The sequence below is a fragment of the Camelina sativa genome, chromosome 12, assembly GCF_030686135.1.
Source record: "Camelina sativa cultivar CO46 ecotype springtype chromosome 12, ASM3068613v1".
NCBI classification, from domain to species: domain Eukaryota; kingdom Viridiplantae; phylum Streptophyta; class Magnoliopsida; order Brassicales; family Brassicaceae; genus Camelina; species Camelina sativa.
Window position 1 is genome coordinate 37,746,874 of NC_141891.1, and position 16,505 is coordinate 37,763,378.

Here is a 16,505-nt window from a genome sequence, read left to right on the forward strand (position 1 = left end):
TGCATCGAAATCAAATGAATTAGAAACTCAAATTATTATAAGAAAGGGACAAACAATCGTTACAAGAACTGAATGTATAACTACATCAAAAGAGAGACAATATATAAACATAAGCATTAAGCTTTACTACGGAAAAAATTATATTTTTTGTATTAATGCTCTTAGCAAAATTCCAAATCGAAACTCGAACCAACCCTTCGTCTCAGACTCTCAGTATATCGTAATTGTCAATTTGATCATAAACCCAAATGTGCAAATACCGAAGCCGCCACAGCAAGAACCATTCCCCCAAGTAATTTGTTATCTCCTGTATAACAAAAACAAAATAATCCAAACATTACAACATTGACCACAATGCCAATAAACATACAAGAGAGTATTAATGTTCTTAATAAAAAAAACAAAAAAAAACAAGAGAGAACTAATGTTGCAGTTATTTTGTTCTTTATTGTCTTAAAGACATTTTATTTCTAAATTATTTGAAAAAGAAATCTGATAAATTGAAACATACGAAGTTATAGGTAATCAAAAATTTACTAAATTTGTTACAATTTATATTCCACTAGCAGATTTTGTTTTAGTATATACATAACATGTCAAAGGTAAATATACATACTCTATACAAATAGAAGTATATAAAACCCATCATTAACTCATATATATATATATATATATATATATATATATATTATAGTAGATGCTGGTTGATCAAATATATATACATATATATATATATATAGTATATGCTAACCTCTAATCGAGACAGAAGTGCTGCGTGGAAGATAAATCGACATTGATGATGAATTTGAGGTATCAAAACTGACTAAACATTTGGGAGTGAAGATGAAAGCCCAAAGCTGATCACCACAGCAGTGAGTGAGTTCTTGGAACGCAAGTTTTAGACACGTGGTGCAGTTTCCAGAATCCAAATGAGGACTACACTGAACAACAGACTGCAGATTATACTGGCCATCGAACCTAGTTGTATCCTGAAGATAATATGGCGTAAACGAAGAAGATAGCAAAGATGATCTGACAATAACTTCTCCCATTTTGTCAGACAACCTCTGCCCAAATTTACCAAATGATTTGGGAATTGGGTCGGTTGAAGACCAGAAGGCATTAGGCTTTGTCTCTAAGGTGGAGAGGAAAAACTTATCTGAGTATCGAACCATACAAGAGAAGTAGTAAATGATTGCTTCTCGATGGTTAGTACAGTTTTTGGCAATCTCGATTGTTGCGTTCTTGACGCATGCATTGCAGCTTGTTCTGTTGACATCTCCTATGCATAAGAACATTCCATGGACTGTGTCTGAAGCTAAACCGGTCGTGAGGTTGTAGTAGTTAGCGAATGATGATTGGTTGCTAAGAGTGGAGAGAAGAGTGTTGAGATTTGTGTTGAAAGTTGTGTTGTTGCTAGTGGTATTTCTGGATGATTTGTTGCAGAAAGTTTCCATGTGCTCGGACTCCGAGACAGCTTGGTTACTGATGAAAAATAGGCAGAAGAGAGCAGAGAGCTTCTTTGTTGTTTCCATGATTTAAAACTCTTTAGGGGTTATGAGATAAATGAAGAGGAAGAAGAAGGGGACTTCTATATAGAGATTAGAGAAGGTCGTTGATTTAACTAGTCCATTTTGTCTGAATTTGTTCTTTATCCAATGAGTCTTTCGCATTGTTTAAAAAGACCTTAATTTGGTTTTTTGGTTGGTCTTTGATTTAAGTTAATGGTACTATTTGTTACTACTTGGTATTTTTTTTTTATTCGAATTCTCCCAAAATGAGACGACACATGGTGAGAATAAATTAATAATTCGAATGAGGATTAATTAAGGGGACAGATTAGTTAAAGAATGTGAAACCGATAACAATGTGAAAGTGAATGAAATGACCTCAGGACCAAGTTACCAACCATTATAATGTAACTAGATAAGATAAATGAAGAGGAAGAAGAGGACTTCTATATAGAGATTATAGACAGAGAGAAGGTCGTTGATTTAACAAGTTCATTTCTTAATCTTTGTTTATCCAATGATTTAATCTTTTTTTTTTTGGTCTTTGTTTATGTTAATTAATAGTACTATTTGTTACTACTTGGTCTTTTTTAAATTAGATTCTCCAAATGAGTAACTGGTCTTGGTCTTTTTTGGTCTTTGTTTAAGTTAATAGTACTATTTGTTACTGCTTGTCTTCTTATAATTCGATTCTCCAAATGAGTAATTGGCCTTTGTGTTTTTTGGTCTTTTTTAAGTTAGTAGTACTATTAATTTTTTACAACTTGGTCTTCTTATAGTTCTATTCTCCCAATGAGTAACTGGTCTTTGTGTTTTTTGGTCTTTGTTTTAATGGATTGATTCAAAGGCTATGATCTTCCCATTAGAGCATACAACGATCTAATACACGCTATGGACTATGCTCGTTCGGTGTGCGAAATTTGTCTTGTCTTTCATCACACGGTTCAACGCATTCTACACGAAGTACACGCTCACCTTCCCCGAGTCATACATCATATGGACAGCTTCTTGTGGGATCAACACACAGTCATGTTGGGACTGAGTTGTGGTGTTCTTCTATTAGACTTATGTAGAATTAGGTATTGAACTGACTTGATCTTATTGATTTAGATTACAACCCTATTTATACATGTTTATCTAGGGTTTACACAAACCGTCATTGACGTAAATAACACGTTAAAGCCCAACATACGAGGCCCATAATATATATCGCTAATACTCCCCTTCACGTTAGAGTGTGAAGGTCTTGAACACCCAACTTGGACATTAAGTATAGAAACTGCGGACGACCGATGCCTTAGTTAATAAGTCGGTGAGCTGATCTTCGGACCGAACATGTTGAGTAGTAATAATACCATCACGAACCGCATCACGAACATCATGACAATCATTTTTGATGTGTTTAGTTCGCTCATGGAAGACCGGATTAGCAGCGATGTGAAGCGCAGCTTTGTTATCACAGAACAATCGAGTTGGCACAGACTGATCAATACCAAATTCTTTTAACAACTTACGCAACCATTTTATCTCACGAAGAGCAACAGACATTGCGCGATATTCAGCTTCCGCAGAAGAATGAGAGACAACATCCTGCTTCTTAGCCTTCCAAGCAATCGGAGAACCACCAAGGAGAACAACAAATGCAGTAAGGGAGCGACGAGTAATCGAACAAGTAGACCAATCAGAATCACAATACACCGTTAGTGACAAATCAGAATCTGCCCGGAGAAGAATCCCTTGGCCTGGCGAACCTTTTAAGAACTTGACAACACGTAAAGTCGCATCCCAGTGATCCGCGCGTGGATGTTTCATAAACTGAGATAGCACATGTACCGAATAAGCTAACTCAGGACGGGTATGAAGAAGATACAGCAAACGTCCAACTAGACGACGATAAGGCGTAGGATCGGAAAGCAAAGGACCATCATCATCAGCAAGATGATGGTTTTCTTCTAGAGGAGTGACTGTTGGGCGAGCTCCAAGGTTCCCGCTGTCAGCAATAATATCCAAGGCGTACTTACGCTGAGACAAAAATATGCCTTCTATCCCACGTGAAACTTCAATACCAAGGAAATATTTCAACCGTCCTAAATCTTTCATGGAAAAACATTTGCCCAAATATTCTTTGAATTTTCGCAGCATATAACTATCATTACCACAAATGAGCAGGTCATCAACATAAATCAACACTCGGAGGTCGATATTGTCACGAGTATATGAAAACAAAGAGTAATCATTGTAGGCTTGAACAAAACCAAAACGTAGCAAAGAGTCTGAGAGCTTTTTGAACCAACACCGCGGAGCTTGTTTAAGCCCATACAATGCCTTTTTAAGACGACAAACTTTGTGAGGATGAGAGGATCGAAAACCAGGAGGAAGCTTCATATAAACCTCTTCGTCAAGATCGCCATGAAGAAAAGCATTGTTAACATCTATTTGATAGACCTCCCATTGTTTAGCAGCAACAAGACGTAACAAAGTACGGACGGTGGTCATTTTCACCACCGGTGCAAAAGTCTTGTTAAAATCCACCCCTTCAATCTGCCGATTACCACAGACAACCAGCCTAGCTTTGTAGCATTCAATGGAACCATCCGCGTTGTACTTAGTTTTAAAGACCCATTGGCTGTCAATTGCCACTTTACATGGTGGAAGATCGACAACATCCCAAGTCTGTTTGAAGTCAAGAGCATCGACCTCTTTAAACATGGCGTCATTCCAAACCTTGATACGGACAGCATCCTTAAAACTTTTGGGTTCCTCACCATTGGTGATGGCAGCTAAGAACGCACGATGGCCTGCAGAAAACTGTTTATCGGAAATATAATCCGTCAAAGGATACAGAGTATTACCTTGGACCGACGGCGAGGACTGACAAACAGAGGATGCGAGAGCGTGAGGGGGGTTAAAATCAGTAGTTGTGTTATACAACACATAATCCTTTAAATGTACAGATTCCTTTATTTGTCGTTTACCCGAACGCGGAGGTGGGAGTTCAACCAAAACCGGAGAAGAAGGAGACAACGCAGACACAGTACGGGACGGAGATGGTGATTGAACAACATGTTCAGGAGACAAGGACTCGGTTGTGTCAGAAGAAACCTCTGAGGATGGAGTAGATATGACTTTCTCAAAAGCAGGAACAGAGTCAATCGAGAGTTGCGGCGAACCGCGTATTGCAACAGTACCAGTGTTGGTAAGAGAACTATCAGCGGGAGCAGGATGCTCGCTGGAGACACCAGAAGGAGGGGAAACCGGAACATGATTACTCCCCTTGTCAGAGATAACCACAGACCAATCTTAATCAGATACCACAGCAGGAACAGAGGGTAACAGAGTCGGAGTGGGACTGACGGAGGCAAACAGGAAAACATCCTCACAGAATATAACATCTCTGGAGACCAAAACCTGTTCCCGGTCGATATCATAAATTTTCCAGCCTTTTTGACCCAACGGATAGCCGACGAAGATACAGAGACGACTATGTGCATCAAACTTGTCCCGATCACGAGAGACCCGATGAACATAGCACGCGGAACCAAAGACACGCAATCGATCATAACTTGGTTTACAACCATGTAGAATTTCATAAGGAGAACGATTTTTAAGAATGGCAGTTGGTGTACAGTTGATCAAATAGGCGGCAGTGAGGATAGCCTCACCCCAGAATTTTATTGGCAAGTTTGCTTGAAACAACAAGGCACGAGCAACGTTGAGAATATGCCTATGCTTCCTTTCAACACGTCTATCTTGTTGAGGAGTCCCAACACAAAAAGTTTGATGGACAATACCAAGCTGTCGAAACAAAGCGGAGAGGCACATAAATTCAGTCCCATTATCACTACGTACCATTTTCACACTTTTGCCAAACTGTTTTTCGGTGTAAGCAAGAAAGTTAGTCAGGATTGTTCGTACTTCCGATTTTTCAAGCATGAGATACGTCCAGACAGTCCTTGAGAAATCATCCACAATTGTCAAAAAAATAGACAGCACCACTAGAAGAAGGAACACGATAGGGGCCCCAAACATTGCAATGAATTAAAGAAAAACAATCTGATGCTTTATTAATACTTTCAGGAAAAACTTCTCTAGTTTGTTTAGCTCGAAAACATATGTCACAAGAACGAGAGCTAATAGATGAATCCGAAACAGAAATCATAGGTAATGCAGAAAGTACGAAAAAACTTGGATGACCCAACCGTTGATGCCACAAAGCTTGATTAGAGGAGACGTTAACCGTGTGTATCTTGGCAGTAGCAACATCCGTTAGATAATAAACCCCATCACGCTCTTCACCTCTTTCAATCAAAGTCCTCGAGAAACGGTCCTATAAAGCACAAATTGTATCATTAAACACGGCCATACACTTTGTCTGCTTGACAATCTTAGATACCGAAATCAAAGTGCAATTTAACGATGGCACATAAAGCACATTATTTAGTGCAACTTTCTCCGAAAGAGGGAACTCTCCCATACTTAATGCAAACATTTTACTGCCATCAGCAAAACCAATCGAACAAGGTGGAATAGAGACAACATTAGTTAAGAGAGAAAGTTGGCCAGTCATATGGTGAGAAGCCCCTGTATCAAGAATAACATCGCCAAAGTACTTCTTACCAGACAATTTATCAGAGTTACCAGCAGTAGAAGTTTTCTCTTGAATCATCTGAGAGAGAACACGAAGTTGATCTTGTGTAAATTCGGGAAACAAAGACGGATTGGAGCTTGTCGCGTGAGCGGTAGCAAACTGTCCTCTACCACGACCCGAACCAGTTCCACGCCCACCACGACCACGACTACCGGAGCCACGTCCAGTACTACTACGCTCGGTCCACCAATCAGGAAATCCGACAATGGACCAACATTCCTTCTTTTCATGACCAGAACAGCCACAGTGAGAACACAAAACAGGATGAGACTTAATTACAGAAGACTCAACACGAGTCCCGGTAGGAAGATCTGAGCCGATGGAAGAGCCTTGGTGACAAGCCACAAACCCGACAGCTTCATGACGGTCTTTCTGAAGACGAGAAGCCTGAAGCCTTTGCTCTTCGCGAATAACTTTAGAATAAGCAACACCAAGGGTGGGGAGTGGATCCATATTGATGAGACTCGTACAAATCCCTCCAAATCATGCATCATCAAGGCCCATGACAAACTGATGAAGCTTCTCATTATCTCGTTTGGTAACAATTGCAGTTAGAATCGAGCCATGTGGACACACTGGACTAGCCTTGTAATTTTTCAATTCATCCCAAAGATGACAGCATTTTCCGTAGTACTCGACGACCATCTGTCCATGTTGTCGACAAGAGGCAAGCTGTGCCTTGATCTAATGCACGCGAATGTTATTACTCACAGAGAATCGCTGCTGCAACTCAGTCCACAAAAGATTAGCTTCTGAGATAAAAGTGACGGTAGACTTAACTTTTGGTTCAATCGAAGCCCTGATCCATCCCACAATCATAGAGTTCACAGTTTTCCAATTTTCAAAATCTGGATCATTGCTTGCAGGCTTCGGGATTAAGCCATCAATGAATCCTGTTTTTTGTTTGGCTTGAAGAGCATTCAACATCTCTTCAGACCATTCATTGTAGTTGTCTCTATTTAGCAAAACAGAGGTGATAACAGTACCGGGGTTATCGGAGCTGGACAGCATATACGGCGGCACCACCGTGGAAGTAGGTTGAGCGACGAGGGCTCCTGTTGAAGAAGACGTAAGTTCTTCTTTTGTAGACATAGATAACTTGCTACTCAAGATAAATCAAAACTATCGATTTTCTTACAAAAAAAAAAGCAAGAAAATTTGTAGAACTTTTCTGGCTCTGATACCATGTAGAATTAGATATTGAACTGACTTGATCTTATTGATTTAGATTACAACCCTATTTATACATGTTTATCTAGGGTTTACACAAACCATCGTTGACGTAAATAACATGTTAAAGCCCAACATATGAGGCCCATAATATATATCGCTAATAACTTACATGATGGTACACGTTCATCTGATTTCAAAAACAAGGTTTTAAAAATCATGCATCAACATACTAGAAATATAAATTACTTTCATTATAACACTCGAATTTACAGATTTTTATTAAAGAAACGTCCACTTTCTAGTACTTACTAAAAATCATCAACATACTAGAAATATAAAGGGAATTTTGCACCCACACCTATTTTCTACAAAAGTATTCACCATTACACTTACTTCTTGCTATTGGTATACTTTTCTCAAGTTTAATTACATTTTACCCCTCACTCCTTCTAACCTTTCTTTCCAACTAGATGGTTTTCATTTTTTTTAGAAACTAACTCCCTATTCAATTCATCTTTACTTTTTATATTTTTTTTCTCATTTTTCTCTCTCTCTTTCTTTTCTTTTTCTTGGTAATCATTTCTTCAACATTTGTTTTTCATTTTAATTAATATATATTTTAAGTATAATTTGGAAATAAAACATTGTTTGCATATTTCAATTTTTGTCCCCATTTTTTTTTTCACAAAAATTAAAGTAATTTATGAGTTAAATCTAAAGAAAATATAATTAAATGGTATTTATAGCCAAATCAACAATTTATAAAGTCCAAACTAAATTAAATAAATATTTTTGGAATTGAAAATTTTATTTAACTAAATTTTCTATCTAAAAAATTGTATTCTAACATACTTTTCAATCTAAAAAATTGTACTATAACCCTGATCAATAAATATGTTTCCATATAGACACTCTTTGAAACTCTTGTTTGATACTATAAGATGTGTCTATGCTTGATGTGGATACTATTACAATTTGTGGATACAAGTTACACATGGTCATGTGGATACTATTACAATTCGTGGATACAAATTACAACGACATCATCAAATCCATACAACCATGGTCATGTGGATACTATCACAAGTTACACATGTGGATAGTACCTTGAAATCCATGTAGAGTTAGTGCATTAATGTTCACTTTTTAAGATACATGGTTAGGCTTTTACATTTTGTGTCTAGTATTTAGTGTGTTAGGCTTAAAGATTTAGGTTTTTGTGGATTCAATGTCTGTGAATCCACAAAACCACATCCAACCAACCACATTACATACTCAAATTATGAATTTAATAGACTAATTAACTATCCAAAAATAAGTATCCACAAACGCTTTTACAAACTTGTGACAGCCAACTCCAATAGTTGAGAGAAGCTCTGCAACCTACAATGTCTTCTTACAAACTTTGTATTTATGTTGAGTTCATGTAAAATATATTTTTAAAGGCTTATACTATAATATAGTAATTTATATAAAAAAACTTAGTTATACATGACTAATTTACCAAACCACAAACTTTTTAATTAATTAGGTTTTTATATTATTTTAAAATGTTCAAGCATAAGTAAGTATCCACAGTTTACCATCCATTTATAATCAAACAAATGTTCAGATGAAATTGGATAGTATACAATTCATTCACCTAAAATATAGCAAAATGCATCTTAAAATGTAGACAAAATGTAATTATAATCTTTTGTGTAAATAAATATATAAATTTTTTTGATAATAACTAAATAAATGATAATTAAGATAAAAGAAAGAGAGAAAAAAAAAAAAGAGAAAGGAAGCTTCTACCACAATTAGTCACAGCCATCAGATCAAAAATAAAAGTTACGATCGGACGGTCTACATTCAATCGTTACTCATCATTCCTTCCTATTAGTTAGACTATGTACAATAGTTTCATTATTCAACACCCTCCACCTCAACTTTTAATATTCCATATCATTTTCTCTTTCTTCCACCTAATTATTCAACACCCAACTCAATTTTAACCTCTCCAATAGTTTTGTTTAATAGAATTCAACACCTTACCCCACTATTTTCATTTTATATTTTTATTTTTACTTAATTTGATAACAACACATTTATAATAATATAAAATTAATAAAAGTTACATTATTATTTTTTAAATTGAATTTTATATTTTTAGCTAATATTTTAATATAACAAAAATAAAAATTATTATTATTAAAATAATAAAATTACACAAACTTCAAATTCGGAAAATACAAACACACAATACAACTAATAAAACGTACATAACTTAATTAGTACAATCATCTTAACTTAAATCACACACAGAAATTTTAAAACCTCTTTAATCACGGAACATTCCGAATTTTGCCCATATGTGTTTGACTAGATCTGCTTGCAATTCATGATGGACATTTGAATCACGTAATTGACATCTAGCACACACATGATTTGCAAAAGCAGGTAGCACCTCGGTAGAGAATGGTTGTGATGTACTAGAACCACTTGCCTCAGACTGATCATAATCAGTCCAGTGTTGCGCATATGTATCTCGCTCATCCTCAACAATCATATTATATAATATAATACATGACCGCATGATCATAGCTAAATCGGCTATGTCCCACAAACGTGCTGGTTCGCGAATGATTTTAAATCGAGCTTGTAACACTCCAAATGCATGTTCGATGTCCTTCCGACATCCTTCTTGGTGTTGTACAAATAACTTATCTGGTTCACTTTGAGGAAGATGAATTGATTTGACGAAAGTTGGATAAAAAGGATAGATACCATCAGCTAGATAGTATGCCATATCATATGGCGTTAGTTCACAAAGAAGTTTACTTTTGGAGTATTTCCTTGTTCAACATCATCGAACATTGGTGAACGATCTAGAACATTAATATCGTTCAATGTGCCTGGACACCCAAAAAAAGCATGTCATATCCATAGATCATGAGATGCAACTGCTTCAAGAATAACAGTGGTAGTTCCCTTATCTCCTCGAGTAAATTGACCTTCCCACGCCGTAGGACAATTTTTCCATTCCCAGTGCATGCAATCAATACTTCCAATCATCCCCGGAAACCCTCGCATCTCGCTGACATGCAAAATTCTTTGGAGGTCATCTTGAGTTGGAGCTCTGAGATACACTTGCTCATACAAATGTATGATTCCTTTACAAAATCTACGCAAGCACTCCAATGCTGTAGTACCTCCAATTTTGATGTACTCATCGACCGCGTCTGCCGCCATACCATATGCTAACATTCGCATAGCTGTGGTACATTTTGCTATGGGATATACCTTCTTTATTGGCTGCGTCAAATCGTTGGGTGAAGTAGTTGTCACTGCTTGAAAGGTCACCAACGATTCGGAGGAAAACTTGTTTTCGCATTTGGAATCGACGACGAAACATTGCATCATCATATGTAGGTTGATCGGCAAAGTAGTCGTCAATCAATCTTTGGTTCGCGGCTACATGATCTCTCTTGAAGTATTTTCTCGTGCTACGACGTGGATAATCTTCTTCTATTTTGTTTCGACGCTCTCTAAACCGGTTCACGATGTATCTTTCTTCAATTTCTGACTGTCGTTTGTAAGCTTCAACATCAAAAGGAAAATCAGATGGATCCATTGAAGATTGTGTTATTGATATTTTTTTTAGTAAGATGTGGATTGTGTTATTGGTATACAAAAATGAAAGAATGAGGTTTCATTTATAAGAAATTGAGTGGTTGATATCATCGGATTCCAAACAAACATTACATTTACTTAATTAATAGATATCGATTAGATTTTGTGATAAAGCCGAAAGTCACGGATTTCATTGTCGGAGAAAGAGCCAATACACATTATTAAAGAAGAAGAAAACAAAATGGATTAGATTCTCTGATAAAAGACCGAAAGTGATGGGTTACATTGTCGGAGAAAGAGCCAAACACGCATTATTAAAGAAGAAGAAAACAAACCCACATTATTAAAGAAGAAGAAAACAAGCACACATTATTAAAACACAAAAAGACATACACACATTGTTAAAGCAGATCGAAACAAGCACACATTATTAAAATAGAAAATACATAACCGAACCAGACAGTTCAGAATAGTTAATTTCCAAATAGATCGTGACTCAACTTCTCCAACAACTCTTTACTTCGGTCATTAAGATGCTCTTTTTCACTTAGCTTTAGATACATCTCCATCTTCTTTAATTGGTTTGCCTCCTCTTGCCTCATGGTTATTTTGTCCAACCGTTCCAACTCTTGCGTCTTGAATTGTTTGAATTCATTCCACTCTTCGTTGACTACTTCCAAAGCTGCGCCCTTACCTTTCTTTTTCCCTTTTTTTTTTAGCTGCATCTCTCCCCATTGGACGAGCAACAGATCCTACAGAACTTGAATCACTTGCATCACTCTCACGGGATCTCTTCGATCCACTGCTCCCAGATCCAGTGTTTCCTCCTACTTGACTACCATAACGTGGTTGATCACGAACAGCTTGCCATTCTGACATTAAATTGAATTGGCCTTTTGTAGAACTTGAATATAATTCATGCGCTTTTGCCAATACATCATTCTCCGACCAGCCGCTTAGTTGTAAACGCTTGGCGTTATCATAAGCACCAGTCCATTTGCCTAGTTTTAGATTCATGTAGTTGTAATGATTTCTGCATGAAGCTCCGTCGCGAGGAGGATGAAATGAGCAATGCTCATTACAGTAGTCAGCAATTTTACCCCAATAAGCTTCACTTTTTCGGTTTTTACCAACAACGCTATCTGTTCCATATTTAATCCATCCACTCAATAACACCAAATTCTGCTCTGTTGTCCATTTGGGGCTTTTTCGGCGAGTTGGAGTTGAATCTTCTGTATTTGGAGTCGCTTCAGTACCACCGCTCATATCACCAAGAGCCATTTGCGTAGAAAATCCGGGAAATTCATTTACTCCAACATTTGAAACATTACCCATTGGAGTAGAAGAACTAGAAGGTGTTTGAGATGGATATGGCATCATTGATCCAAAATATGGAGGATAGTTTGGAACAGCTGATGGCATGAAAAAATTTGGTGAAAACCCATAATTTGGTACATTTTGGGGTTGATTTGCAGATTGGTTTTGAAACTGATAATTGTTGGGATTTGGATAGTTGAACGGATGATTAGAAGAATTTTGAGTGTTAAATGGATTATTATTGGGATCCATTTAACAACAAAATAAAAGTTTAAAAAAGTATTAAGAGTTGATAGGAAGATATAGGAGAAAGTTATAGTGAAAAATGAAGTTTTTTTTTATGTCCAAATGAAACGAAAAAAGTCTCTATATATAGATTTCAAAAAATTATGAATTTTGATATAAATTTATTTTTTTTTTTAAATTGATTACAACCAAATAATTGAGTTTAAATAATTGAGAGGAGATAAAAAAAACACAAAAATCTGGATAGTCAATAGGAATGCAACAGATTAAAAAAAAAAAATTTATGTCGGTCAAAAAAAAAATTTTCTCTCATCCCTCCCTCCAATCCCCAGCCGACACATATCATTGGAAACCCAGATGAATCCAACGGGTTGAATTTATTCAACTCAGATGAATCCACCTAGATTTTCTTTTTTATTCAACACCCTTGTTGTAGGGATTAAACTGTTGAAAAAAAGATTCAACATGTCCATTGTAACTAGCCTTACTTGTTATACCCATTTAGTTGGAGGGCACTGTTGGAAAAAATTAAAGACACCTAAGCTAAAAACTTGCAAAAAGTATACCAATAGCAAGAAGTAGGTCATAGTGTAAGAAACATGTGAGAAAGTAGGTCAGAATGCTATTCTCCCAAATATAAATTGCTTCATTATTACACTTGAATTTACCGAATTTATTACAAAAACGTCGAATTTCTAGTACTGATTAATCAAGAATAAAACAAAGTGATCCAAGTCGTTTTTATATCTCATGAGTACGACACAATAACAAAGAAAAACACAATGAATTGTAAAAAAAAACATGCTAAGCTCTTCATATGATTTCAATATCTGCTGTGTACGACATCCAAAAGTGACTACATCAGCCAACGAATCATACTGTCAAATTCAAGACGTTTTCTTAAGACACTCGGGATGAAAAAGCTATATGCGTTTTCGGTTTAAATTCAAAACATTTTCTCGAGACTAGCGTTCCCAACAACATTCCACCACAACAACAAAAAATTATATGCGTTCCTAGTTAATATATAGTTCAAAATCAAATGAATTGAAAACTCAAAATGATTATAAAAAAAAGGGACAAACAAGCCTTACAACAACTGAATGTATAACCATAAGCATGAAGCATAATTAGCGGAACACAATAGTTATTGTTTTGCTCTTAGCAAAAATTCAAATCGAAACTCGAACCAAGCCTTTTTCTCAATATTGTCATTTTAAATCTGATTATAAACCGAAAAGTGCAAACACCGATGCGGCCGCAGCAAGAAGAACCATTCCCCCAAATATTCTGTTATTTCCTGTATAACAAAACAAAATAATCCAAACATTACGAGATTGACCACAATGCTAAAAGAAACATACAACAAAGAATTAATGTTCTTTATTAAAAAAATTAGGAGAAAATAAATGTTGCAGTTATTTTGTTCTTTTTTTTGTCTTAAATACATTTTATTTTAAAATAATTTGAAAAAAAAATCTGATAAATTGAAACATAAGTTTTATATCAAATATTTACAAAATTTGTTACAATTTATATCCGCACTAGCATATTTGTTTTAGTATACAGTACATAACATGTCAAAAGTACGTACTGTATATGTATATCATCTTCTCTATCTAAATAAAAGTATATAACCCATCATTATTTCATAGATAGTACTGTATATACTAACCTCTAATCGAGAAGGCACTGTTGTGATTTGGCTGTGGTGAGGTATCAAAACTGACTAAACATTTGGGGGTGAAGATGAAAGCCCAAAGCTGATCACCACAGCAGTGAGTGAGTTCTTGGAACGCAAGTTTCAGACATGTGGTGCAGTTTCCAGGATCCAAATGAGGACTACACTGGACAACAGACTGAAGTTCATACTGGTCATCGATCCTAGTTGTATCGTGAAGATAATATGGCGTAAACGAAGAAGATAGCAAAGATGATCTGACAATCACTTCTCCCATTTTGTTAGACAACCTCTGCTCAAATTTACGATATGATTTGGGTATTGGATCGGTGGAAGACCAAAAGGTATTAGGCTTCGTCTCTAAGGTGGAGAGGAAAAACTTATCTGAGTATCGAACCATACAAGAGAAGTAGTAAATGATTGCTTCTCGATGGTTAGTACAGTTTTTGGCAATCTCCATTGTTGCATTCTTGACGCATGCATTGCAGCTTGTTCTGTTGACATCTCCAATGCATAAGAACATTCCATGGACTGTGTCTGAACCTATACCGGTCGTGAGATTGTAGTAGTTAGCGAATGATGATTGGTTGCTAAGAGTGGAGAGAAGAGTGTTGAGATTTGTGTTGAAAGTTGTGTTGTTGCTAGTGGTGTTTCTGGATGATTTGTTGCAGAAAGTTTCCATGTGCTCGGATTCAGAGACAGCTTGGTGAATGGTGAAGAAGAGGCAGAAGAGAGAAGAGAAGCAGAAGAGAGCAGAGAGTTTCTTTGTTGTTGCCATGATTTAAAACTCTTTAGGGATTATGAGATCAATGAAAAAGAAGAGAGGGTCATTGATATATAGAGATTAGAGACAGAGAGAAGGTCGTTGATTAGATTTAACCAAGTTTATATATCTTAATTCGTTCTTTATCCAATGAGTAATTGGTCTTTGTTTGTTTTTCTTTTGGTTTTTGTGTAAGTTAATAGTACTTACTTCGTCTTTTTATAATTCAATGAGTATTTCTTACTACTTGGTCTTTTTATAATTCGAATCTCCCAAGATTGAGTTGACAAATGACAATGGGTGAGAAAAAATAAATTCAAGTGGGGATTAATTAAAGAATGACCTTAATGCCAACATATATAATGTAATTACTAATTATAGTGTTATCTATGAAAAATAATGTAGGAAATGACCTTAAACTAACCAATACTACAAAGTAACTAGTAGGCCTGGGCAAATAAACCGAACCCGAAGAACCGACCCGACCCTGACCCGCAAAAACCCGACCCGACTCCGACCCGCTTCTGTATAAATAACCACTCGGGTTTCGTTTTCAAATACCCACAGGTATCGGGTATTACCCGAACCGAACCCGAGGAACCGACGATATCTGTTTGAACCCGAGAACACATTTATACATACATGATATCACATATATTGCCATATTTCCGTTTGCCTTAATCTCCTCTCCTAGAATCCTTGTGAATCTTCTTTACTTTGCATAAACATGTCGAAGTTGCCAATTTTTGTCCGATTTCAAGAATCTTTGGCTTTTATAAACCAAAACTCTCAAAATGGGATCTCCAAAACCTAATTCCGCTGTTTGGTTTGATGTAAGAGGTCATGATCTATGGATAATGTGTTAAAGACTGACATGCTGGGATGATTCTTCTTTCTTTCGTTCTTTCATTTGCGAGACATGCTTTTCTTTGCTGGGATGTTTAAGTTTCGTTTGCTTTGTTGGGATGTTTAAGATTTTAAGACATGCTTTTCTTTGTTGGGATGGTTATTTTGCGAGACATGGTATGCTCAGTTTCATTTGTTTAAGATTTCATGTTATGCAATTTCATTTGTTTTTCGGGTTATTCGGGTTTTCTAGGTACATTTCAGGTTTTTGTGGGTACTTTGGATATGTTCGAGTAGGTACTATCTATAACTGGATATATTTTGGATACATTACTGGTTTCTTAAAGTTAATACCCAAATAACCCGAACCCGAGAAGAACCGAACCTGACCCCGACCCGAAATTATATAAACACCTGTGCAGATCCTATATTCGTAAACCCGAAAAACCTGAACCCGAATTACCCGAACCTGACCCCGACCCGAACACCCAAATGTCCAGGCCTAGTAACTAGTACTATTACCTTCTTTTTGGGAAAATGTAAGTAATATTACTATTACCTAGATTAATTAAAAACATAATTAGTCTCAAAATGCATACTGGCTAGAGACTAACGACAAAGCAAACCACTAACATAGCTCCATTGGCAATTTGGCATTGCCTTGATCTTCTTCAAAATTACTTCAACCTCTCTCTTCTTTGGTCC

The 16,505-nt window shown here is 36.3% G+C and overlaps 3 protein-coding genes and 1 pseudogene across 3 annotated transcripts; all 4 read right to left on the reverse strand.

Moving 5' to 3' along the window:
* Nucleotides 1-1,602, reverse strand: LOC104729940 (cysteine-rich repeat secretory protein 57-like). The gene is made up of 2 exons (XM_010448975.3): nucleotides 752-1,602; nucleotides 1-307 (listed from the first exon to the last, which is right to left on the reverse strand). Exons 1-2 carry the CDS (start codon nucleotides 1,533-1,535, stop codon nucleotides 237-239), a joined length of 855 nt encoding a protein of 284 aa, XP_010447277.1. The 5' UTR covers nucleotides 1,536-1,602; the 3' UTR covers nucleotides 1-236.
* Nucleotides 1,603-6,642: 5,040 nt separating this feature from the next.
* Nucleotides 6,643-7,251, reverse strand: LOC147933271 (uncharacterized). The gene is made up of 2 exons (XM_087477369.1): nucleotides 6,871-7,251; nucleotides 6,643-6,804 (listed from the first exon to the last, which is right to left on the reverse strand). Exons 1-2 carry the CDS (start codon nucleotides 7,249-7,251, stop codon nucleotides 6,643-6,645), a joined length of 543 nt encoding a protein of 180 aa, XP_087333495.1.
* A 2,404-nt stretch (nucleotides 7,252-9,655) lies between these two features.
* Nucleotides 9,656-12,516, reverse strand: LOC104754287 (uncharacterized; annotated as a pseudogene).
* A 1,041-nt stretch (nucleotides 12,517-13,557) lies between these two features.
* LOC104729929 (cysteine-rich repeat secretory protein 57-like) lies at nucleotides 13,558-15,088 on the reverse strand. The gene is made up of 2 exons (XM_010448964.3): nucleotides 14,186-15,088; nucleotides 13,558-13,810 (listed from the first exon to the last, which is right to left on the reverse strand). The coding sequence occupies exons 1-2, from the start codon at nucleotides 14,967-14,969 to the stop codon at nucleotides 13,737-13,739; spliced, it is 858 nt and encodes a 285-aa protein (XP_010447266.1). The 5' UTR covers nucleotides 14,970-15,088; the 3' UTR covers nucleotides 13,558-13,736.
* Nucleotides 15,089-16,505: the final 1,417 nt, after the last annotated feature.

Coding starts and splice junctions, on each gene's coding strand:
- LOC104729940 (XM_010448975.3), bottom strand. CDS start 1,535: ATGGAAACAACAAAGAAGCTCTCTGCTCTCTTCTGCCTATTTTTCATC. Junction 308..751: donor CACTTCTGTCTCGATTAGAG/GTTAGCATATAC, acceptor TTTGTTATACAG/GAGATAACAAATTACTTGGG.
- LOC147933271 (XM_087477369.1), bottom strand. CDS start 7,251: ATGTCTACAAAAGAAGAACTTACGTCTTCTTCAACAGGAGCCCTCGTC. Junction 6,805..6,870: donor AGTTGCAGCAGCGATTCTCT/GTGAGTAATAAC, acceptor CAACATGGACAG/ATGGTCGTCGAGTACTACGG.
- LOC104729929 (XM_010448964.3), bottom strand. CDS start 14,969: ATGGCAACAACAAAGAAACTCTCTGCTCTCTTCTGCTTCTCTTCTCTC. Junction 13,811..14,185: donor CAGTGCCTTCTCGATTAGAG/GTTAGTATATAC, acceptor TTTGTTATACAG/GAAATAACAGAATATTTGGG.